At 47.0% G+C, this 22,077-nt stretch overlaps 1 protein-coding gene across 5 annotated transcripts in view; it reads right to left on the bottom strand.

Moving 5' to 3' along the window:
- The window catches only part of Ap4s1 (adaptor related protein complex 4 subunit sigma 1), a 49,770-nt gene that overhangs the window by 2,306 nt on the left and 25,387 nt on the right, over positions 1–22,077 (bottom strand). For 3 of the 5 annotated variants that reach the window (XR_005092732.1, XR_005092733.1, XM_037210543.1), the window contains exons 2-5: positions 19,839–20,045; positions 16,502–16,588; positions 14,142–14,210; positions 7,586–7,662 (exon numbers count right to left, since the gene is read on the bottom strand). Coding sequence is in view for 3 of the 5 variants with exons in the window: in XM_037210543.1 (XP_037066438.1) it covers positions 7,586–7,662; positions 14,142–14,210; positions 16,502–16,588; positions 19,839–19,976 (371 nt within the window). In the remaining 2 variants the exon portion in view is untranslated. The remainder of the gene's footprint in view (positions 1–7,585; positions 7,663–14,141; positions 14,211–16,501; positions 16,589–19,838; positions 20,046–22,077) is intronic. The other 2 variants (XM_028869675.2, XM_028869676.2) reach the window with 1 other exon arrangement.

The following is a 22,077-nucleotide window of genomic DNA, read 5'->3' as shown; positions in this document are numbered from 1 at the left end:
CAGGAGCCGATGGGAACTGTCCTGAAGTGACCCAGAAAAAAAAAAAAAAAGCTCTGCTCTGATATACCTATTAATAATGTCTTCCAATTATATAGATGATTGCTTTGTCCCAGACCAAAGTAGGACTGGGATGAACGTTAGACTCAACCCTGCTCATCTGAACCGGCAGCCAGAGTTTACAGGCTGAGACAGTGAGAAGCAGCCTGGCAAACAGAAAGACAGAGCTGAGGGGTTGGGGATACGGCTCAGCGGGCAGTGCTGGCCTAGCAGGTGTGAGGTCCTGTGTTTGATCCCCAGCACCCCATAAACAAGGTGTAGGAATGCATACCGGTGAGCTCAGCTCTTGGGGGAGGGTAAGGACAGGAGGATCAGAAGCTCAAGGTTCTTTTTGGCTACATGGCAAGTTACAGGTCTGCCTGGGATACATAACAGCCCGTCTCAAAAATAAAAAGGGATTGAGCAGCACAGGGGGCCGAGAGAAAGGACCCTGGAGCCCTCTGGGTAGGTACTGAGGGCAGCGGAGGCCTTAGCAACTTCTCTGCCTTTGACCTTCTGTGAGATAGGAGCCCTAACTTTATCTGTTTAATTGGTTCACTGGTCAAACTGTCCCATCTTCAGCAAATAAACGACATTGTCCAGGTGCCCCTTGAGCAGCTGCCTGCCTGTTTTGAAATCCAAGTCATTATTTATTACTCACACCCCCACAATCCAAGGACAAGGTCCTTTGGCAAGCCTGACTTTCCCAACCTCCCGGAAACACGAGTTAGGCAGTGAGGTCACTCTGTGCTGTGGCCACGTGAGTGCCTATCTGTGTATCTGGCTCAAACCCTAATCGTCACCCGGTTCTACAAGAGCAAACCATAGGCCAGATCCCAATGCAAAGCAAAGGCCTGAAAGCTGATGCTCCCCCATCACATGACTCCTTTAAAATAAGAATCCAGCTGTTCATGTCTTGATTTGGTTTATGAGCAACTTGTACACACTGGTAGAGCCAAGGTTAGTGGCATTTGGGCCATAGGCCAGGGACCAAAAAAGTATCATATACGCCAAGCCTCAAGGCAATAAACAGGCAAATACTTTGGCTCTGACATTTGGAACAGGAGGAAGCAAGAAGAGACTGGACTGTGGGTCCATTAATTCAAGTGATTAGGGAAAGAACTTCCTGCAGGCTAGGTTGAACATGACTGACCCCGAAAACCACAAACAACTTCCCAAGGAACACATTTACCAAAGCCCAGGTTTCTCAACCTAGAAACCCAACCTTGTGGGATTTCTATGGCAGGCAGACCGGATGGAACATCTGATGTGTCCTACACAAGAAATTTCATCTCCACCTCCTAAAACGTGTTTCTCACATGATGTTATTTTGTTTTCCTTGAGACAGGATCTTAGGTAGTCTGACTGGCCTTGCCCTTGTTATGGTGGTTGAAGATGGATGGCCCTGAACTCCTGACCCCCCTACCTCCACCTTCCCAGTGCTGGAATATAGGTGTGAGACACCATACCCAGCCCTACGTGGTCTTTTTATATCAATGTGGTGGGTTAATAGTCCTTTAATAAGTGAGAGAACAGAGTAAACCAGAGTCAAACAGAACTTTCAGAATAGCCACAAGGCAGAGCCCCGCCTAGACACGAACATGGCCAACTCTGGAGAGCCGGAGAGATGGCTCAGCAGTTATGAACACCCACATGGCAGCTCACAACCCTCTGTAAGTCCAGTTCCGGAGATCCGACACCCTCTTCCGAACTCCTTGGGCAGGAGTCACGCATGAGGCACACAGACAGACAAAACATCCATACACATAAAATAGATCTAAAAACATTTCCAAGTCTGAACGTCTGGGTCTGTCTGGACTTCCTTCTCACTTTGCTGGCATTGAACCCAGAGTCTTAGGAATGCTAGGCTGAGGTCCCCCAGTGAACCACACGAGGACGAGTGAGCCCCGACTCCGGCTGCCTCTCATAACTTGCTCTTAGGATTGTTGAGTAAATTAACCAAGACACAAGGGACGAAGTGAGTAGGCCAAGGCAGAGAACACACTTCAGAGTTGGATGTGGGGACTCACCCCGTGACCCCAGGACTTGGGAGGCTGAGGAAGACTGCCACAAGTGGAGGCCAGCCTGGGGGACATAGCAATTTCCAGGCCAGCCTAGGCTGCAGAGCCTGTCCCCGCTAACTAACTAACTAACTAATCCTGTAACTAACTAACCACAAAAACAAAAGAGATACAAAAGTAAGAAGACTATGGGAGTCGGAAGAGGCAGGAAGCAGACTCTTGGATCTGCCATTCACATCCCTTCTCAGGCGGATGCAGACCCCTTGAGAACGATCCTGTCTGAGCCTCTCAGTATCGGCTGGAGGAGATCCACGGGGCACACACAGAAGGCTTTGGCTCATTGGGAAGCTGAGTCCGCACTGGGATGAAGACCCTGCACCATGCCTGCTCGCCCGGCCGCTATCTCCACAGTCCTTGTTTGAACAAATGGCTTTGCCGTTTCTCATCTCACCAGGCTGAGATGAGCACCTGTGGGAGCAACTCTCCGCTGGGTTCCGGACCTGTGATGGACACAGGCTCTTAGGATGTTAGCGAAGGAACTCACTAGAGCTGGGTTCTGGGTCTCAAGTACGACAGCATGTCCACGAATCTCAGCAGTGCCAGGCACTGATCAGGGTGGCCCGCAAGCTGTCATTGTCTAGGGATGTGCTCTGCTAGAGGGTGGCAGACTCAGAGACTGCATGCAACGCTGAGGTCATTCCTTATGACCCAAGCTCTGGGATAATAGGGAGGGCGATAAAGAGGAGGCTTTGCAAACCACAGCAGTCTGGAGTGTCAGGGTCAGTGGCTTTGGGGCCTTATGGGCTTATAAAGTAAAAGCATGTTCTAAAGAACCGTCGGCCGGTCCACGCCTTTAATCCCAGCGCTTGGGAGGCAGAGGAGGCAAATCTCTGAGTTCAAGGCCAGCCTGGTCTACAGAGCAAGTTCCAGGGCAGCCAGGGCTACACAGAAAAACCCTGTTTTGAAAATGAATAAATAGAAAAATAAATAAATAAAGTCTCAGAGATCATGGCCTATTTCATCAGTTGTATAAAAACAGAAATATCCATCATCATAGTGAGGCAGAGGGAGGCAGGGCTTTGAGTTTGAGGCCAGGCTGGTCTACAGATTGAGTTCCAGGTCAGCCAGGGCTACACGGACAAATCCTGTCTTAAAAAACCAAAACCACTCGAACCGCCCCCCCCCAAAAAAAAAAAAAACTGTCTGTCTGTCCATCCATCCATTCATTCACCCATCTCTGTGTAGCCCAAGCTTCATCTTTCCGAGAGCAGGATTAAGTGTCCTCTAAATCAAACCTTCGGGGTTCTGGGCTACCTCATATTTGTGTGGCAGGAAGCATAAAAGGACACTGTAAGGATGCCAGGCAGCTACGGGCTTTCTTTCTGTGTCCATATACAGGCAGCATGGTTACCCTCCCATCTGTCTGCCTAGCCCTGCTCCCAGGCCTGGGAGGGGGTGAGTGAAGAAGAGCCTGGTTGTGGGGATGGGGGGAGGGGGAGGAATAAGCTTATTCCCCATGGGGGTGACTTAGGTCACTGAGGTGCTCAGTCTCGAGTGGGCAGGTTGCCCACCAGGCACCACCGCACTAAGGGGTTCCACATACTGGAATGGAGGGTTTCAACAAGCCAGAGGTCCTGAACTGATTTCTCCTGCGTGGGTCGTTTCTGTTTAAATCCCCTCTGTCTTGTTCTGGAAGTCTCAGCTGGAGGTAGTGGAGCAGTGTGTACTGGAGAGAAATGTAAGCGATCCGAGTTGGCCTTGCAAGGGGCTTCTTGAGAACTTCCCAAGGCTCTGACCTCAAGACAGGGTTTCTCTGTGTAACAGCCCTGGCTGTCCAGGAACTCTCTCTATAGACCCGGCTGGCCTTGAACTCACAGAGATCCACCTGCCTCTGCCTCCAGAGTGCTGGGATTAAAGGCGTGCGCCCCCACCGCCCAGCCCAGGAAGGTTTTCTTACACTCAGCACTCCAAAGACTGTGGGCTGTGAGTGTTGGGAGGAGCAGGTGGCAAGTGTGACAAGCGCCTGTCTCAACCTGGCGGCTCTAGGGCGCATGCCCGGAAGCAGTCGCTGCTCTGGCAGCCTCTGCGGCACTGAAGAGCGGGCTGGACAATGTCGCCCTCCCCACGGAAGGCAGGAACTAGGGTGCAGCCTCCATGGACTGCCGATTCCCTGCTACAGGAGTCTCTGTACAGGGCCTCTGGGGCAGATGGCTGAAGAGAGCCATGTGTGAGGTGAGTGCGTTGTGAGTTTTGAATTCGCTGTTTTTCGGATGGTTCCAGTGATAGTAACATTTTAAGAGAAGTTCCACTGGACTGAAACAGACAGCGTAGGAAAGAAAGGTGAAATGAAAGCAGGTGGGCCAGGTGCGGCGCACACCTTTAATCCCAGCACTTGGAGGCAGAGGCAGGTGCATCTCTGTGAGTTCCAGGTCATAGCAGGTTCGAGATCAGCCAGGGCTACATAGAAAGACCCTGTCTCAACAAACAAACAAACACACACAGCAACAACACAAAGGCAAAGGAGGAGAAAAACCACAAATTGTGGGTCTTGGTATGGAAAATAAGTTGCAACTAGAAAGCCGATCATTCCAAGAGTCTACAGAGAGAAGACGCCTGCCCATCTTTCCACTAAACGCTAGTTAGCGTGAGCCACTCCAACACAACCAGTGCGACTCCAATACACACCCTGCCGCTTTACGGCCACCCTTGGACAGCCGGACGTGGACGAAGCCCTACACTAGGTGTCAGGTCACTCAGTTCTGTCACCTGGAACCATGGCAAGATCCCGTCTAGGCTGAGAGGGCGTGAAAGCTCCTCTAGCCTAATTATTCCTCCGAATTAAATGTGTCTGCTCAATACAACCCGCAGTTAGTGGCAAGGCCAGAGGTGGATCTTGAGTTTCTTAACTCCAGCGGCATCTGCTAGCTCTTGCCATTCTCATGACTTTTAAAATATTTTTAAAAGCTTTTTTATTAACTCCCCTGCCCAATTAAAAACAGATTTATTTTGAATTGCTTTAAATGGCTTAATTAAGATAGAATGTCACGGGGCTGGAGAGATGGCTCTGTGGTTAAGAGCACTGCTGCTCTTCCTGTACATCTGGGTTCGATTCCCAGCACCCACCTGGCGATCACAACCACCTGCAACTCTAGAACAGGGGACCTGACCCCTTCTTCTGGCCTCTAAGGGCACCAGGCACAGGCAAACATGATGTAGAACACCTCCACACATAAAATAAATATTAAAAAAAATGTCAGGCTGCAGAGATGGCTCAGAGGTTAAGAGCACCTGACTGGTCCTGAGTTCAATTCCCAGCAACCACATGGTGGCTCACAACCACTCTGCAATGAGATCTGGTGCCCTCTTCTGACTATACATACTGTATACATAATAAATGCATAAATCTTAAAAAAAAAAAAAAAGTCACACACACTGTCTGGTCTTAGATCTCTTAGGATCATAGATTTAGGTCACTTGCCACTAGAGGGCGACCACCTTTCCTCAGATGTGACTATGACCAGTTGTTCCCACAGGAGTAAATGTCTATAGCTCCAGAAGAGTGTGCCCACGCAAACACATACCGATTCTGAGCAGTGGTATCCCAGCAGTACATGCTGCACATAAACACACACACACACAAACATGTTGTAACTCATAGATCTGTTACCTGCTAATATTATACATAAACAAACAATCGTAATTATTTTAGAGTTAAGCCTAATATGTTTTCTTTTTTTTTTTTTTAAAGATTTATTTATTTATTATGTACACAGTGTTCTGCCTGCATGTATGCCTGCAGGCCAGAAGAGGGCACTAGATTTCATTATAAATGGTGGTTGTGAGCACATGTGGTTGTAATTGAACTCAGGACTTGAAGAGTCAGTGTTCTTAACCTCTGAGCCATCTCTCCAGCCCAAGCCTAATATGTTTTCAAAGGATGTCTTTATCAGTTTCAAGTGATAGGCAGATTTTTTTAATAAAATATTTATTTTTTATTTTACTTTGGGTGTATGTGCATTAGTGGTTTATTTTTTTTTTATATTTTTGTTTTTCAGTGCCTCACCATGTAGCACTGCCTGGTCTGGAACTCGCTCTGTAGACCAAGCTGGCCTTGAACTCACAGAGTTCTGACTGTCTCTGCCTCCTGAGTGCTGGGATTAAAGACGTGCGCCACCACCGTGTCCTAGCCTGTTCATGTGCATTTGTGTGCACTGCATGTGCTTGGTGGCTGAGGAGTCCAGAAGAGGGCATTGGGACCCTTGGAACTGCCATGACAGGCAGCTGGGAGCCGCCTGGCGTGGGGGCTCAGACCCAAACTCAGGTTCTCTCAGGAGCAATAAGTACTCCAAACCACAGAGCCATTTCTCTAGCCCAAAGGCGGGCAGGTTTTTGGAGAAAAATAATCTTAGAAGTCAACATATTAGCCTGGCAGCACGCCTTTAATCCCAGCACTCGGGAGGCAAAGCCAGGTGGATCTCTGTGAGTTCAAGGCCAGCCTGGGCTACAGAGTGAGATCCAGGATAGGCTCCAAAAGTACACAGAGAAACCCTGTCTTGAAAAACAAAACAAAAAAAAAAAAGAAAAAAAAAAACTAAGATCTCAGCGAAGAGACTGACTTCCAAGCTATTCAATTCCAGCAAACAACAAAATTGGTCTTTTTCTGCATCACATACTGTAACAAAAAAAAAATAAAATCTTTTAAAAAAAAAAAAAAAAAGAAGAAGAAGTCAGCATATTATACTTGTAGAGACTTGTAAGAAGCCTGGTGAGTGCCTGCCCACATCTGGGTTCCTGGGCAAGCGTGTTTTGTGGTTAGGTGCTGGGACTGAGTCATGGGCCAAGCACGTGCTAAGCAGGTGCGCTGCCATGAGCTGCATCCCCAGTCCCAGAGACAGTTTTGATTTAAGAGAGAGAGAGAGAAAAAAAAGAACTTTTTCTGCTATAAAAAGAAATACACATAAGCCAGGTAATGACTTTAACTCTCCAGGCCTTCCCCCAGAATGCCACGTTCCATTCATGAGGGGATTCTGGGGATTTACCCTGAAATTCAGACTCGAGAAAAGCACTTTTCCTGTGGGACACAGGTTTTGAACAAACCTATCTGATATGGGTAAGCTAAACCAATATATAATAGTTATGTTTTTAAACATATAATTTATTTTTCTTTTATGTGCATTGATGTTTTGCCTACGTGTATGGCGGTGTGAGGGTGTTAGATCTTGGAGTTACAGACAGTTGTGAGCTGCATGTGGGTGCTGGGAATTGAACCTGGGTCCTCTGGAAGAGCAGTCAGTGCTCCTAGCCACTGAGCCAGCTCTCCAGCCCCATGTAATAGCTATTTTTGAATACCTGCCACCTCATGACTTCGTTTGGAGAAAGGAAAAAGGGATCGTACAAAGCATTGTCTCTGAAAGGGGAGGGTTGGAGGGGTGCCCGGGAATGACCTGCTGTGGGGCTGCCTCGGCAGGGTCACAGCTGAGTGGCGTCCTGGATTCTGCCAAATCACCTTCCTGTGTGATGGCACTTACCTGACTACACCTAGAGTGAGCGGGCTTTGCCACATACCATGGAAAAATGTTCTGAAAAAGGATACATCTAGTTCACTCTGAAAAAGAAAACAAAAATGCACATGAGAAGGTGGCCCCCAGAGAGCACTGTCACCTGAGCAGACAGGGACTGCTCTGCCTCCAAGCCTGGAAGCAGCATGTGTGGAGCCATGATATATATCTCCATCTGTACCTGCTGGAGCCCAGAGTGGGAGCCCTGCGCTGGAAACCGAGCTGAAAAGGGAAGGGAAGAGAAAGCTGCAGGTTGGAGGGATGTTCGAGGTCAGAAAGCAGAGCGGGGGCTGGGCTGGGTGGCTCATGCCCACAAGCTTGGCAAGCTGAGGCAGGAGGGTTGCCACAAACTCAGGCCTGCCCAGGCTAACAGAGTAAGATCCTGTCTCGAAACACCAAATGAAACAAAAACAAGGAAAAGGTAAGTGTGGGGAATCATAAACTAACTCAGTCTTTGTAGACGGTGGGTAATCTGATACATATATCAGAAGCCTCAGTCATACGCCTTCTCTTTGTATCCACTGACTTCTAGAAGTTTCTCTTAAGAAGACAGGAGAGTAACAGGATAGTCAGAGTTATCAATAGCAAATAATGACCCAAGAATCTACCAAGGGGGGAGGTTAGTTAAGTAGATTATAACCATCAACAAATGATGATGTAGATGACTAATTAATGCTATTCAAGCTTGGGGATGTTTCTTGGAGGTGCAGTGCATACCTTGCATTTTTAATGCCCTACAAAAATTTAATAATATTGTCAGGCAGTGGTGGAGCACACCTTTGATCCCAGCACTGGGGAGGCAGAGGTAGATGAATCTCTGTGAGTTTGTGGCCAGCCTGGTCTACAAAATGAGTTCCAGGACAGCCAGAGCTGTTAAACAGAGAAACCTTGCCTTGAAAAACAAAACAAAATAATAATAATAATAATAATAGTTTAAAAGTGGTATGTAGTTAGTCCTTTGTATTCATGGACTCCATATCCATTAATTCAGCCAAGCACTCTGTGAAACACTTGAACAAACTGCTTGTACTGAACATACACACTTTTTACGCTGCCATGATTTCTTAGGTATAACTACTCATATAGCATTTACTCTGTGCTAGGTGCTACCAATAACTTAGATGAGTTAGAGTTTATGGGAGTGTGTATGTAGGCTACATGTTAATACCAACCACTGTACATAGGGCTTAAACGTGTAGGGATTTGGTACCCCCAAGGGTGTGGTGGGGCCTGGAACCCATCTCCCAGCACGGTCAGTGATATGCTAGGGGCAGATGTATAGAGAGTTGTCCAGTTCCAAAGTTACAGGTGGTGCGTTAAGTCAAGTCTAAAGGGCAGATGTCCCTAGCTGATGGGCCAACTGACGACCTTCCACCCATCTTGAAAACATCCTATTCGAAGAGCACTTTCAGGTGCACAGGAACATTGAAGTGAAGGAAGGTGTGGAAACATCTGACCTGCATGCCTGCCCACTTCTGACATGCATCCACACAGAGGTCGTTGTTTACAGCGAGGGGCTCTGTTACTTTTCTTGTCTCAGGTCACCCACAAAGCCCACGTCAGGCTCCGCTCTGGGGTGTGCATATGTGTCTTAGCACATGGAGGGTGCCACAGACCCACCCTGGTTTTCCTGCTTACCTGTACTTATTTTTGTCAATAAAATGGTTATGCAGAAGGAACAGGAAGTGGAAATGAGGTCATACATGACAGGGTGAGGCAGGAAGCCCAGCTGCCTTTCTCACTGGGAACCCCCGGAAACTAACTAGTTTGGCTTTTGGTTTTGGAAATATGATGCCGAGACACTTTTCTCAGTGCAACAGCATGAAATACATTTGTGAATTTAAGATGGTGAAACTCTCTAGGATAAAAATAGCTCAGAAAAAAATGCTTCTAACTTACAAAGCTAAAAATAAATCTTAGCTGACAGGGCCCCCTGGGTGAGCGTCGGGTCTTTTCTTCCCCACGGCCTCCCTCTCGCCACCTTCCTGCTCTGGTTGGATCCTGAATGGGGTCATCCTGGTCCAGCACAAGCCCTGAGCTGTCACCTGGCCTAAGTTAAATTTGAACCTTGACTTTTGTGGTTTATGCAGTCACCGGCTCTCTCCCTAAAATTACAGCTATAATTTGGCATCTGCTGTATATTTTCAGTAACTGGATATAACAATAACTTGAAAATCTTGCACCAGTGTCTGGGTGGGCCTCCTTTTATTCTTCCTGCTTTAAGACATTTTGGAAAGTATATGCCTCCTGGGGAGTGGCACCCGAAAGTGGCTTCCTGGGGCACCACAGACTCTGTCTTGCAATCTGTCTCTTCTAACACAAGAGTGGGCTCCTTGAGGAGCAGGTGCCAAGGCTGCGCTGGTGTGTGGCCAGCACCAGCCAAATGTGGGATTTACATTGAAGCTCCTTACAATTCAATAATGTTTCGATTTCTTGGTCACGCTGAGCACACTGCGCATGTTCAGAGCTGCCCACAGTAGTGGTTGGCAGGCTGACAGAGTTTTTAGTACTATGGAAGGGTTATAGACACTGCCTACCTATGCCACTCCATCTATACAATCGACACAGACATAGATTTAAGACCAGTCTCCTGTCCTCTGTCCCTGAATGTCCAGTCTCTGGAAATCATGTGACCTCTTCTCCACTCTCACCCTGGAAGGCACCCATCCAGGCATTCAGGTAACAGCCCCCACACTTCAGCATGCATCAGCATCACTGGAAGGTTTGCTAACACAGGCTGACGGGACACAGGCAGAGATGCTGATCCTGTGGCATGGGGCGGGATCCAGAGTTTGGATTTCTAGAAAATTCGAAGTTCAGACTGCTGGTCAAGGTGCCAGACTCCGGGGCCCACTGCACAGAGTCAATGAGAACTTGCTGGTTCCCCATGAGGAGCTGCTAAAATTCACCTCAGGTCACAGAAATTAAAGACGTAATTTCCTTGCTCTTTTTGAGACAAGGCCGTGTGTCATCTAAGTTGGCTTCTAACCCTCCATGGAATCGAGAAAGACCTTGAACTCCCAATCCTCTTGCCTCTCTCTGCCGCTCACAAGTTGGGTAGTTACAGATCCACTGTATCTCAGAACACACGGCTTCTCAACCCGAGTTTTGCCTTGTTAGTAGCAGCACACCCAGTATTGCTAATTACAGAGCAGCGTCCCCTTTCCGCCTCGGGAAGCTGCAGCGTGCAACAGTTCCTGCCTAATATTTTTATATAAAGGCAGAATGAAATGTATTTGGAAAGATGTAGGCCGGCTGGTAGAGTGTCTCCTCAGCATGCACAAAGCCCTAGGTTCAACCCTCAGTGCTGCACGAACCGTGTGTGGCAGCGCTCATCTATAATCCCAGGACTAGGGCGGCAGAGGCCAGAGAAGACCACATCTGAAGCTCCAGGTCACCTGGGATACAGGCGGCACTGTCATTGGTGCTGGTCATAACATAACCGTCTTCACTGATTCTTGTTTCAAAGACTTACTATAGAGTCACGGGAATCAGGTAGTACGGTACTAGCAATGCTATGCTCAATGGCACAGAAATCAGAGTCCAGAAATAAACTCTTGCATTCTATTTAATTAGAAGAATTTTCTTTTTGTTTGCTGAGATGGGGTCTCATGTCACCCAAGCTGGCCTTGAACTTGATATGGAGCTGATAGCCTTGACTCCTGGTCTTCCAGCCTCCACCACACAGTGCAACAGGTCTCCCTCTGCCTCCCGAGAGCTGGGATTAAAGGTGTGCACCACCACTGCCCGGCCGGAAATGATTCTTAAAGGAAAAAAAGGGTTCTGTTCTCTTAGGAAGGGAAGCAGAGGGGATATAAAAACAACAAGTTGGAGGGAAAATGTCCTGACGGCCAGCAACACACATGGAGGGACGAGTCTTTTGAGAGTGGGTTGTGCTGCTTAGGCTTCCGTCAACCTGACACAAGCTAGAAAGAGGAAGAGGACTTTAAGTGAGAAAATGCGTCCATTATCAGCAAGCCTTTGGTAAACTTTCTTGATTGATGATTGATTCGAAGTGCCCTGCCCAGAGGCGCAAGCGCGCGCGCGCGTGCGTGCGTGCGTGCGTGCGTGCGTGCGTGCGTGCGTGCGTGCGTGTGTGCGTGTGTGTGTGTGTGTGTGTGTGTGTGTGTGTACATGTGCACACCATCCTTGTGGTTCTGGGAACTATAAGAAAGCAAGCCGCTCTGAGGAGTCGACAGCGGTAAGGCGGTATGGCAAGAGCGAAGATCCATCCAAAGTGGTAAACGAAGATGAGAAAATCATCCCAGAACTAACTTTCCAAGGTCTGAAGACAGAATCGCAAAAGTCAGCTGCAGGAGCTACTGAGGCTTGGCAGTCACTGAGGAGGGGGCTGACCAGAGGATCTGGAGTGACGGTCTAGCTCTTAAGTTCAAAGGCCTTTCTGATGCGAAAGAGAGAAAGATATGAGGAGATGTGTCAGCGCGGTTTGTGTGTCACGGAAGCCTGTGTCTGGAAATTGCCAACAAACAAATACAAAAGCATTTCAGATGGTGACAGGAGATTTGAAGAAAAGTAACGCAGGTGTGCTGGGAATCTGGACACAAACTAGAGTGAGCTGAGAAGAGGAATCCACAATGAGAATTGCCTCTATCGGACTGTCTTCTGGACAAGTCTGTGGGACCTTTTCTTGATTAATTAATTATTGATGGGGTGAAGGCCCAACCCACTCTGGGTGGTGGAACACCTGAGAAATCAGTCCTGGTCTTTATAAAGAAGCAAACTTCGTGAGCCGTGAAGAACGAGCCAGTAAGCAGCATTCTTCCATTCTTCCACGGCCTCCGTTTCAGTTCCTGCCTCTGAGGACCTGCCTTGGGTCCCTGCCCTGACTTCATGGCAGACAAAATAAACACTTTCTTTACCAAGTTGCTTTTGGTCAATGTTTAACCACACAGATAGAAACGAAGCTAGAACTGCTGTAAAGATGTTTGGACTGTGTAAATTGGATAAGAATTTTTTTTTTTTTTTTTTTTTTGTTTTTGTTTTTTGAGACAGGGTTTCTCTGCGTAGCTTTGCGCCTTTCCTGAGTCACTTGTACCCAGCTGCTCGAATCACAGAGATCCGCCTGCTTGCTCCGATGCTGTTAAAGGCGTGCGCCACCACCGCCCGGCTGGATAAGAAACTTTAATTTCCAATGAGAGAAAGCAGGGAACCCTCACCGGAAAAAGCAGTATATGAGTACAGAGCTGAAGAGGAGTAGGCAAGCGATGGAGGAATCACAGCAGACTCTGCAAGACAGAGGAAATAACAATCTTAAAGGCTCAAGGAGGACATACGTCCAAGGGACCACAAAGAGGACAGAAGTAGTCCAGTGCAACCAAGCAGATGAAGAGATGAGAGGAACCAAGGTCACACAGTAACTTAAAGACTACTGGATAATTGTTTTTATGGTGATATGGAGAGAATTTAGAAGATTTGTTGGGCTGGAGAGACGGCTCAGAGGTTAAGAGCACTGACTGCTCTTCCAGAGGTCCTGAGTTCAATTCCCAGCAACCACATGGTGGCTCACAGCCATCTGTAATGAGATCTGGTGCCCTCTTCTGGCCTGCAGTCATACATGCTGTATACATAATAAATAAATAAATAAGTCTTAAAAAAAAAAAATAAAAAAAAAAAAGATTTGTTGTAAAAATAAGTTTATAATGCACTCTTCAGTTTGGCTAATCTTCAAGGAATATCGAGCGAGAGATATTGAGACCATGATTGGAAAAAGCACAGGGACAAATAGCCAAACTAGTGGAAACACATGAACTGTGAACCAATAGCTGAGGAGCCCCCATGGAACTGGACCAGGCCCTCTGAATAAGTGAGACAGTTGACTAGCTTGAACTGTTTAGGGGGCCCCCAGGCAGTGGAACTGAGATCCTGTCCTTGGTGGCATGAACTGGCTTTTTGGAGCTGGGACACTTTGCTCAGCCTTGGTGCAGGGAGGAGGGGACTGGACCTGCCTCAACTGAATCTACCAGGCTCTGGCTGACTCCCCAGGGGAGACCTTGCCTTTGAGAAGGTGGGAATGGGGGGTGGATTGGGGGGAACCCTAGGGGGTGGAAGGAGGAGGACGGGGGAATCCATGGCTGATATGTGAAATCAAGTTAATTATAAAATAAAAAATATATACATTTAAAAAAAAAAAGCAAGCCAAGGGGAGCAAGCCAGTCAGCAGCATTCCTCCATGGCCTCATATTCTGTTCCTGCCTCTAGGATTCTGCCCCGAGTTCCTGTCCTGGTTTCCCTCAGCCATGCATGCACTGTGACCCGAGAGCTGTAAGCTCCCCAGTTGCTTGGTGTTTGCCACAGCAACTGAAGCCGACTAAAATAGTCTTCATGAAGAAAGAGCTAATGCACATACGGTTTGTAATACCTATGATGAGCAAGAGGGACAGCAAACCGGCACCACTGACCTTAGCTTTTACATGTTCATTACACTAACACACAATCCTGACACACATCCGCGTGACTCAATTTCTGGAAAACTGGGTGAAAGCCGTTTTCTAGTCATTAGACTTACCACTCGGCTGAAGTACTCGTCTAAAACTTCCACAAAATTGTGTATGAATTCATAAATAGCCATTTCATTCTGAAATAAAAGAAGGGTGTAATTACTTTCATCATATCCTCAGTCAAACAAACAAACAAACAAACAAACAAGCCCAGTGGGTTCCCAGGTTAGAGCACATGGTTCAGTATAGATTCAGAACAGATGTGTGAGCGAAGCGGCAGCCCAGTCACTGGTATGCAAAGGGCCTGTAGCTGCTCATGTGAAGATTTTACTGAGGCGAAGGATGGAGCTCAGTTGGTACAGCCCCTGCCTGGGACGCTGCCTCACATGCGTGAAGCCCTGCGCTTAGACCCCAGCAGCATGGGACTGGGTGTGGTGGAGCATGATGCCTGTAACCCCAGCAGCCGGGTCTACATGAGACACTGTCTCAAAATAGGAAAGGAAAAAAAAAGAGAAACAAAAGTGAAGATGCTTATTTTGTTTGTTTTTCTTTCTTTCTTTTTTTTTTGGTTTTTTGAGACGGGGTTTGTCTGTGTAGCTTTGCACCTTTCCTGGAACTCACTTGGTAGCCCAGGCTGGCCTCGAACTCACAGAGATCGGCCTGCCTCTGCCTCCCGAGTGCTGGGATTAAATGTGTGCACCACCACCACCACCCGGCTTTTTGTTTGTTTTTCGAGACAGGATTTCTCTGTGTAGTTTTGGTGCCTGTCCTGGATCTTGCTCTGTAGACCAGGCTGGCCTTAAACTCACAGAGATTGGCCTGACTCTGCCTTCCCAGTGCTGGGATTAAAGGCGTGCGCCACCTGCCTGGAAAAGATGCTTATTAATGAATGAGATACAAGAAACCTTAACCACTAAGACGTGTATAGTCCAGGATGAATCTGGCCAAACTGAAATGTCAGAGCACAGATTAGAGGTGTGAGCTCCACTCCTATATTTTTGGTTGTGAGCCTAGCCTTTAACGGCTGAGCCATCTCTCCAGCCCAAGCTCCACTCCTTAACTGAGTGTCTGAAGCAATCTCCCAGCCCACTGAGACTTCAAAGGCTTTTAACTCTGCAGCCCTCATCTGGGGTCTCCATGGCCAAGGGTGCTGGCCTCACTCCTTCACAAGGCAAGCCTCACCTGAGAGCGAAGCACAGCACAACCACGCTTATGTTTTGCTGTGACTTCTGATGCGTCAGCCATGTCTTTTTTCCACATGCGTGTACACGTTTGTTATGTGTATGGGCACACCTGTGTGTGTATGTGGAGGCCCCGAGTTGACTTCTGATGTCTTCATCTATTACTTTCCACTTATTTACTGAGGTAGGATCAGCTTGCCTCCAGGATACCATCTCTGTCTCTTGAGCGCTAACATTACAGGTGGCCACTGTGCCTGCCCGGGTTGTATGTGGGTTCTGGGGATGCACACCCCTGGTTTTCACACTTAGATGACAAGTCCTGGTCCCAGTTTGATGTTATGACTGACAGGCACCTGTGATTGCGCAAGGCGCCCACGTGTAACAGGGCAGGAGGAGGACAACAGTATGGCCTATGATAAAGAGGGAATGGTGGCTAGGCTCGGTGGTCCTTGCATCGGCCGGCAGTTTGGAGGCTGAGCTGGGAAGCCTGCTGGAGCCTACAGGGATGACACTGGTGTGGGGAGCACGGCAGAGGCTGCCACAACAGAACAGAACAGAGCACGGAGCGGAACGAAATCACACACAATCAAAGGGCCAGCAAGAGGGCTCAGGGGGGAGAGGCACCTGTCACCAAGCCTGGGGACCCGACTTTGCTCTCCAGGACCCACGTGAAGAAAGGAGAGAGTCAATTCCTGCAGGCCGCCGCCCTCTGACCTCCACATGTATGCTGTGGTCCAAATAAATCAAATGGAACAAAACAGCTGGGTGTGGTGGCGAACGCCTTCGATCCCATCACTTGGGAGGCAGAGCCAGCCAGATCTGAGTTTGAGGCAGTTAGCGCTTCCTAAAGTTTCAGGTTATCCAAGGCTCACAGTGAGACGGACTTTAGATAGATAGATAGATAGATAGATAGATAGATAGATAGATAGATAGATAGATAGATATAGATAGAGAATAGCAACAAAATAAAAACTCAAACAAAAAACCGAAAGAAAACAAAAACAAAAATAAACAACAAAAAACCCCACCCCTAAAAAGGAAAGCATTTTGTAGTTTTATGCCTCTCTAATTGTAAGCTGATCGTCTAGTCCAAGAAGCATCTATAGTGTTTCTCTTCCATCCAGCTCTCCAGCCTCAGTGAAGCCCAGATACTCTGGAAGAGGCTTACTAGTCCTTGGGGAGCAAGCAGGAAGGAAACTTGAACTTGAGGAGAATGGAAGTCTCACATGGTCCAGGGGTGATCTTACCTCAGTGTCATTAACTCCGACCACAATAAAGAGAGCTGCATACTGCCGATAGATGAGTTTGAAATCCTTATATTCAATGAACGAGCACTAGATGAAACACAAGTAGACATACATGAATGTCTGGTTGACGGAGGTTTCTCCACACAGCATGCAACATTCCTAGGTGACAGTTTGAGTATCTGCCAACACATCCCCAGAAATTTAGACATTGAAATGCCAAACGGCCTTTGTTGGCTTCTGACAGCATTCAGTGGTTACTCAGGAGCATCTTTAGGAGGAGAAGAAGCAGTCTTGGAAGAAGACCCAAGTGATCACATGGTTTCCCCTTGTGCTTTTTTTTTTTTCTTCTTTCATTTCTTGGCTCCCTGTGGTGCTCAGCCAGCAAAGCTAATGAGTAATTAGCATTTGAAAGCGCTTTAATGTAAAGATGCAGGAACATCTTCCTTCCACCTTTCCATGAATTCTTGGGAAGCAATTAGATCTGCTCAGTTCTGTACTGTTGAATAGTCATGGAGGAACCAGCTAAGCGATCTGATCTCCTATCACCCATCCATCATCTACCTATATGTAACTTCTTTTTCCTATTCATGGAAAGAACCAATGTAGATTATTTTATAAATTATGTAAACGGTGGCCTTTGCACAGCAGATGCTAGACAAGATTTTCCATTGTAAATACTATTTCTTATGAATTAATAACTAGCTTACTATCACAGACCTGTAGATAAAACAACTCCTTTCTCATCCGTCTCCTTCAGCCTCTGTACAAAGGTTATGGGAAGTCCCCAGGCAGATGGAAGGCTTCAGTGTCAAGGTGTGCTTGGCCACATGTGATCAAGCAAGAACTTAGTGGCTTTTTGCTGCAAGATATATTGCTCTTTGGCACCCAGTGTACCTGGGAATGAAGCCGCCAGTTTTGACTATGGAAACCCCTCCATGGGGAAGGTTCTTGGCAGTCTACATAACAAGGAGGAATTTCAGGGTTTAATATAAAATTAGGATAGAGCCAAGCACGGTGGATCATGTTTTAATCCAAGGTTGAAACAGGGGTATCTCAAATTCATGGACAGCCCAGGCTCCAGAATGTAGACCTGCCTTAACTGAAAAGAGCAAATATAAATACATAATACAAAATAAAATAGACAGCCAAGTCAGGTGGCGCGGGCCAGAGAGCCAGCAGTGGGGAGGCGGAGGCAGGCACATGTCAAGTTCAAAGTTAGCTGGGGGTGTAAAGCAAGACCTTGTCCCCAAAACAATCAACTAACTAGTAACTAGGACAGCGAGAGGCAGTAAGGGCCACGCTGTGGCTTCCAGCTCACTGGAGGGCCAGTGAGACGGTTGTCATTGGAACTTTCAAGGAAGCACACCTATCTGAAAGAACTGAAGATCTTCTGTGTTTTTTAAAATAGGTATTGGCTTCTACTATGTGTATTCCTGAATGTATGTATGTATGTGCACCACATGTGTGCAAGAGTCCTAAGAAGCCAGAAGACAGCATTGGATCCCTGGGACTGGAGCTATGGATAGTTAGGAGCCACTATATGGGTGCTGGGACTCGAACCCTGGTCTTATGCATGAGCGGCAGTTGCTCTTAGCCATGAGCAGACCGTAGTTACTTGGTTTTGTTTTGGCACATGTTATAGCCCATGCTAGCCTTGTGCATGTTCTGTAGCTCAAGCTGGCTTTTATCTCACAATCCTCCCAAAGGGCTGGGGTTACAGGTATAGGCCACCATGAATGGCTGAGGAAGAGTTTTCAGTCTCAAGCATTTCTGATTTAACAAAACAAAAACCAAGTACATCTTTGGACAGAATTAAACTAAGCTGATATTATGATACACTGGCATCAGATGCCAAAAAGTCCAGTGTTTTCTTTTCTTTTTTTTCCTTTTTTTTTTTTTTTTTTTTTTGGTTGTTTTGAGACAGAGTTTCTCTGTATAACCACTCTGGCTGTCCTGGAACTCACTCTGCAGACCAGGCTGGCCTCGAACTCACACAGATTCACCTGCTTCTGCCTCCCAAGTGCTGGGATTAAAGGTGTGTGCCACCATTGCCTGGCTTCAGTGGTTTCTTTTTAAAATAAAAATAATTGTAGAGTACCCTCAAAATCCACCAATATCTTTATTCCAAAGGGTGAATTTCTGGTAGAAATGCTGTTTAAATTACCGCAGGCTTGTGGACTGTGGGGAGACTCCAACAGGCGTGTGTCTCTCATGTATTTCCCACATGTGGTGAGAAACACAGTTCCTAGTTCCTATTTCCATCTGACGCCATCGAGCAGCGTGTGCCCACAGCAGGCCAAAGGAATAACTCAAAGAGAAACCAGGAGAGATTGCAACTAGAAAACTGATTTTGAAGCCAAGGGAAACACACTTGTAACATGCAACTTGTGAGTGTTGATGCAACTTAGTATTTTATGACAGCTGATGCTCCCCACTGGCAGCCTCTCAAAGGGTAAGATGGAGAACTGAGAAGAAATGGGTGATTCTGACTTTGGAACCGTTGTCCGATGCTTTCTAATGGAGTTGTAGTAAATAAATTCTCGAAGTTCTTTGCAAAAATGGACTCAGTTTTTTTGTTTGGTTTTGTTTTTCTTTGTGTAGCCTTGGCTGTCCTAGAATTAGCTCTCTGCACTCAGTTCTTTGGAACGGGCAGCAGGAGCACTTGAAGCCCCGGGTTGAAAGAGTAGAAACCACACCACAAAACCATTCCTTATTATGCTAATGAATGTATTTAGCCTCCAGGTTCTGGCAGGAGGAATAGATTTGTTATTTTGTATGAACTGTTAACTTCCATTTTCCTTATCTACATAATTAAAAAATGTGAGTTCAAACCAAGCTTGTTTTTAAATCGCTGGTTCTGGTATTACGTCGGTTGTATATTTACAAAAGACGGCCAGCAGAAGAGAATGACTATCCGAACGGAAATCGTATTATTATTATCCTCTGGCACCACCTGAGTCCTGAGTCTCGCTGCCATGCCAGTCATCTGACCTTCCTGGTTTGGCTTACAGAAAGCCACCAGCCAGTCTCAGACGCTGCCCAGAGTTCCAAGGGCTGAATTCATGAGAACAAAAAAAGAAGATTATGTCTACAAGCAGGAGTAAATTTAGCAGCCACTTCTGTGATAGACTAAGACAGCTATCCTAAGGAAAAACCCAGGACTTTCCTGGCTTGCCTCTGTTATCGTCTCACAGGGATGGCAGGAGTCACGCTTCCTGTCATCTACCTTTCTCTTCAGTCCTGTTTTCCCTGATAGCCCTCGAAGGGATACAGCGCAGAGACGATCATGGCCCTTAAGAGTAGCCTACAGGGAGGACAAAAAGCGGCAGACACTTGCCTGTTCGCTGGATCGAGACAGACAGCTCTTGATGACCTCCGTTTCCAGAAGAGTCCGCTTATGGATCTCTACGTGCTCATAGTACTTAGAGAGCCGGGTCTGGCCTTGCTTGTTCACCATAAGGAAAAACTTGATCATTTTCCCCGCTGGCCAGTTTCTTTCCAAAGAGAATTAAAAGTTACGGCAAGGGCTGTGTGCAGCTACAGCCTGGAGGAAAAAGGAACAACAGAAGGCAAGATTATGTTTCTCAAATACTCACCTTACGTCTGTTCCACAGAAGAGCCAGAGTAAAGAAATATTGGACACAATCAGTATTCACTCCTAAGAACTCAATGAGGTTTAAATACGTAAGAACCAGACACAGCAGCTGGGCGTGGCGGCCTCTAATCCCAGCCCTCGGGAGGCAGAGCCAGGCGGATCTCGGTGAGTTCGAGGCCAGCCTGGGCTACAGAGCGAGATCCAGGACAGGAACCAAAAAGCTACACAGAGAAACCCTGTCTCTAAAAACAAAACAAACAAACAAAGGAACCATTCACAACTTCATTTTTGATTTTCTGGTTTTACTATCAGCAAACAAAGGTGCTAGACTGAGAAGCAAAGGGGCAAATTGTAACTGAGACAGGGGCACTTCCAAGGGTCCAGAGGGTCCATCCCAGAGAATCAGAAAGGACATCCCAGAGAGGATGACCTAGAGGAGGCTCTGGCAGGGAATCAGGTGGCGAAGGCTCTGGCTGCAGCGGGGGGCACAAGAGTGGCTGCAGGGACTGGGAGGTGGCTCAGTAGTTGGGAGCACTGGCTGCTCGTCAGAGGTCAGTCCTCCACCCCTACATTAGACAGCCCACAGCCATCTGTAACTCCAGCTCCAGGGGATCTGCCACCCTCTTGTGGCCTCTACAGGTATCTATACTCATGTACACATACCCGCAAGCAGATACATATATACACATAACTAAAAATAATAAAATAGCTTAAAAAAAAAAAGAATGACTAGGGGCTGGAGAGCTGGCTCAGTGGTTAAGAGCACTGGTTGCTCTTCCAGAGGTCCTGAGTTCAATTCCCAGCAACCACATGGTGGCTCACAACCATCTGTAATGGGATCTGATGCCCTCTTCTGGCATAAGGTCGACAAAGCATTAATATACATAAAATAAATAAATCTTAAAAAATGTAGCTGTACTAGACTATAGATCTCTCTAAGAGTACAAAGACAGTTAATAAACTGTTTCCAGAAAAAATGTACAAAGAGGTACATATGGGCTGGAGAGATGGCTCAGAGGTTAAGAGCACTGGCTGTTCTTCCAGAGGTCCTGAGTTCAATTCCCAGCAACCACATGGTGGCTCACAACCATCTGCAATGAGATCTGGTGCCCTCTTCTCACCTGCAGGGATACATGTATACATAATAAATAAATAAATCTTAAAAAACAAACAAACAAACAAAAACCCAAAGAGGTACATATATTAATGTTCTACAGCTTCAGTGCAGCCTAAGACTTTCCTGATACCTACCCAGTGGTCCAGGCTGAGAACCCTGAGTAGGACAAGGCCATTTGTAAGATCTCTTAAAAATAAATCAACTTAGCTGAGCGGTGGTGGCGCCCACCTTTAATTCCAGCACTCGGGATGCAGAGCCAGGCGGATCTCTGTGAGTTCAAGGCCAGCCTGATTGAGATCCAGAACAGGAACCAAAAAGCTACACAGAGAAACCCTGTCTCTAAAAACAAAAAACAAACAAACAAACGAACGAACGAACGAACTAACGAACAAACCATACACAACTTCCATCAGTTACCACAAACAACTCTGAGCACCCTGCCTTGAAAAGAAAACAAACAAACAAAACAAAACAAAACTAGTTCATGCCTGTACCCCTAGCATTTGGGAGGCTGGGCAGACTGAATTGGAGGACAGCCTGGGGGGCAGCTATGAAACCCTATTTCAACCCCACCCTGGGGGGGAGGAAGCAAAAAACCAAACTTGAGTCAGGAATGGTGATGTAGTCATGTGTCCCTGTGTATGGAAGGATGAGGGACAAGACAAGAAATAGCTCAAGGACAGCTTGCACCACAGAGCAGAGCACAGACCTGTCTACAAACGAACAGATTTCCAAGATATTTTTCCCTGGAACAAGGTCTCACCACATGGCTCAGGCTGGCTTTGAATTGACATCCTTCTGCCTCAGCTTCCTGAGTGCTGGGATTGCAGGTGTGTGCTATATGATCTGCTCCTAAGGATGTTT

The sequence above is a fragment of the Peromyscus leucopus genome, chromosome 14, assembly GCF_004664715.2.
Source record: "Peromyscus leucopus breed LL Stock chromosome 14, UCI_PerLeu_2.1, whole genome shotgun sequence".
NCBI lineage: Eukaryota > Metazoa > Chordata > Mammalia > Rodentia > Cricetidae > Peromyscus > Peromyscus leucopus.
This window is presented reverse-complemented; position numbering and strand designations above follow the sequence as displayed.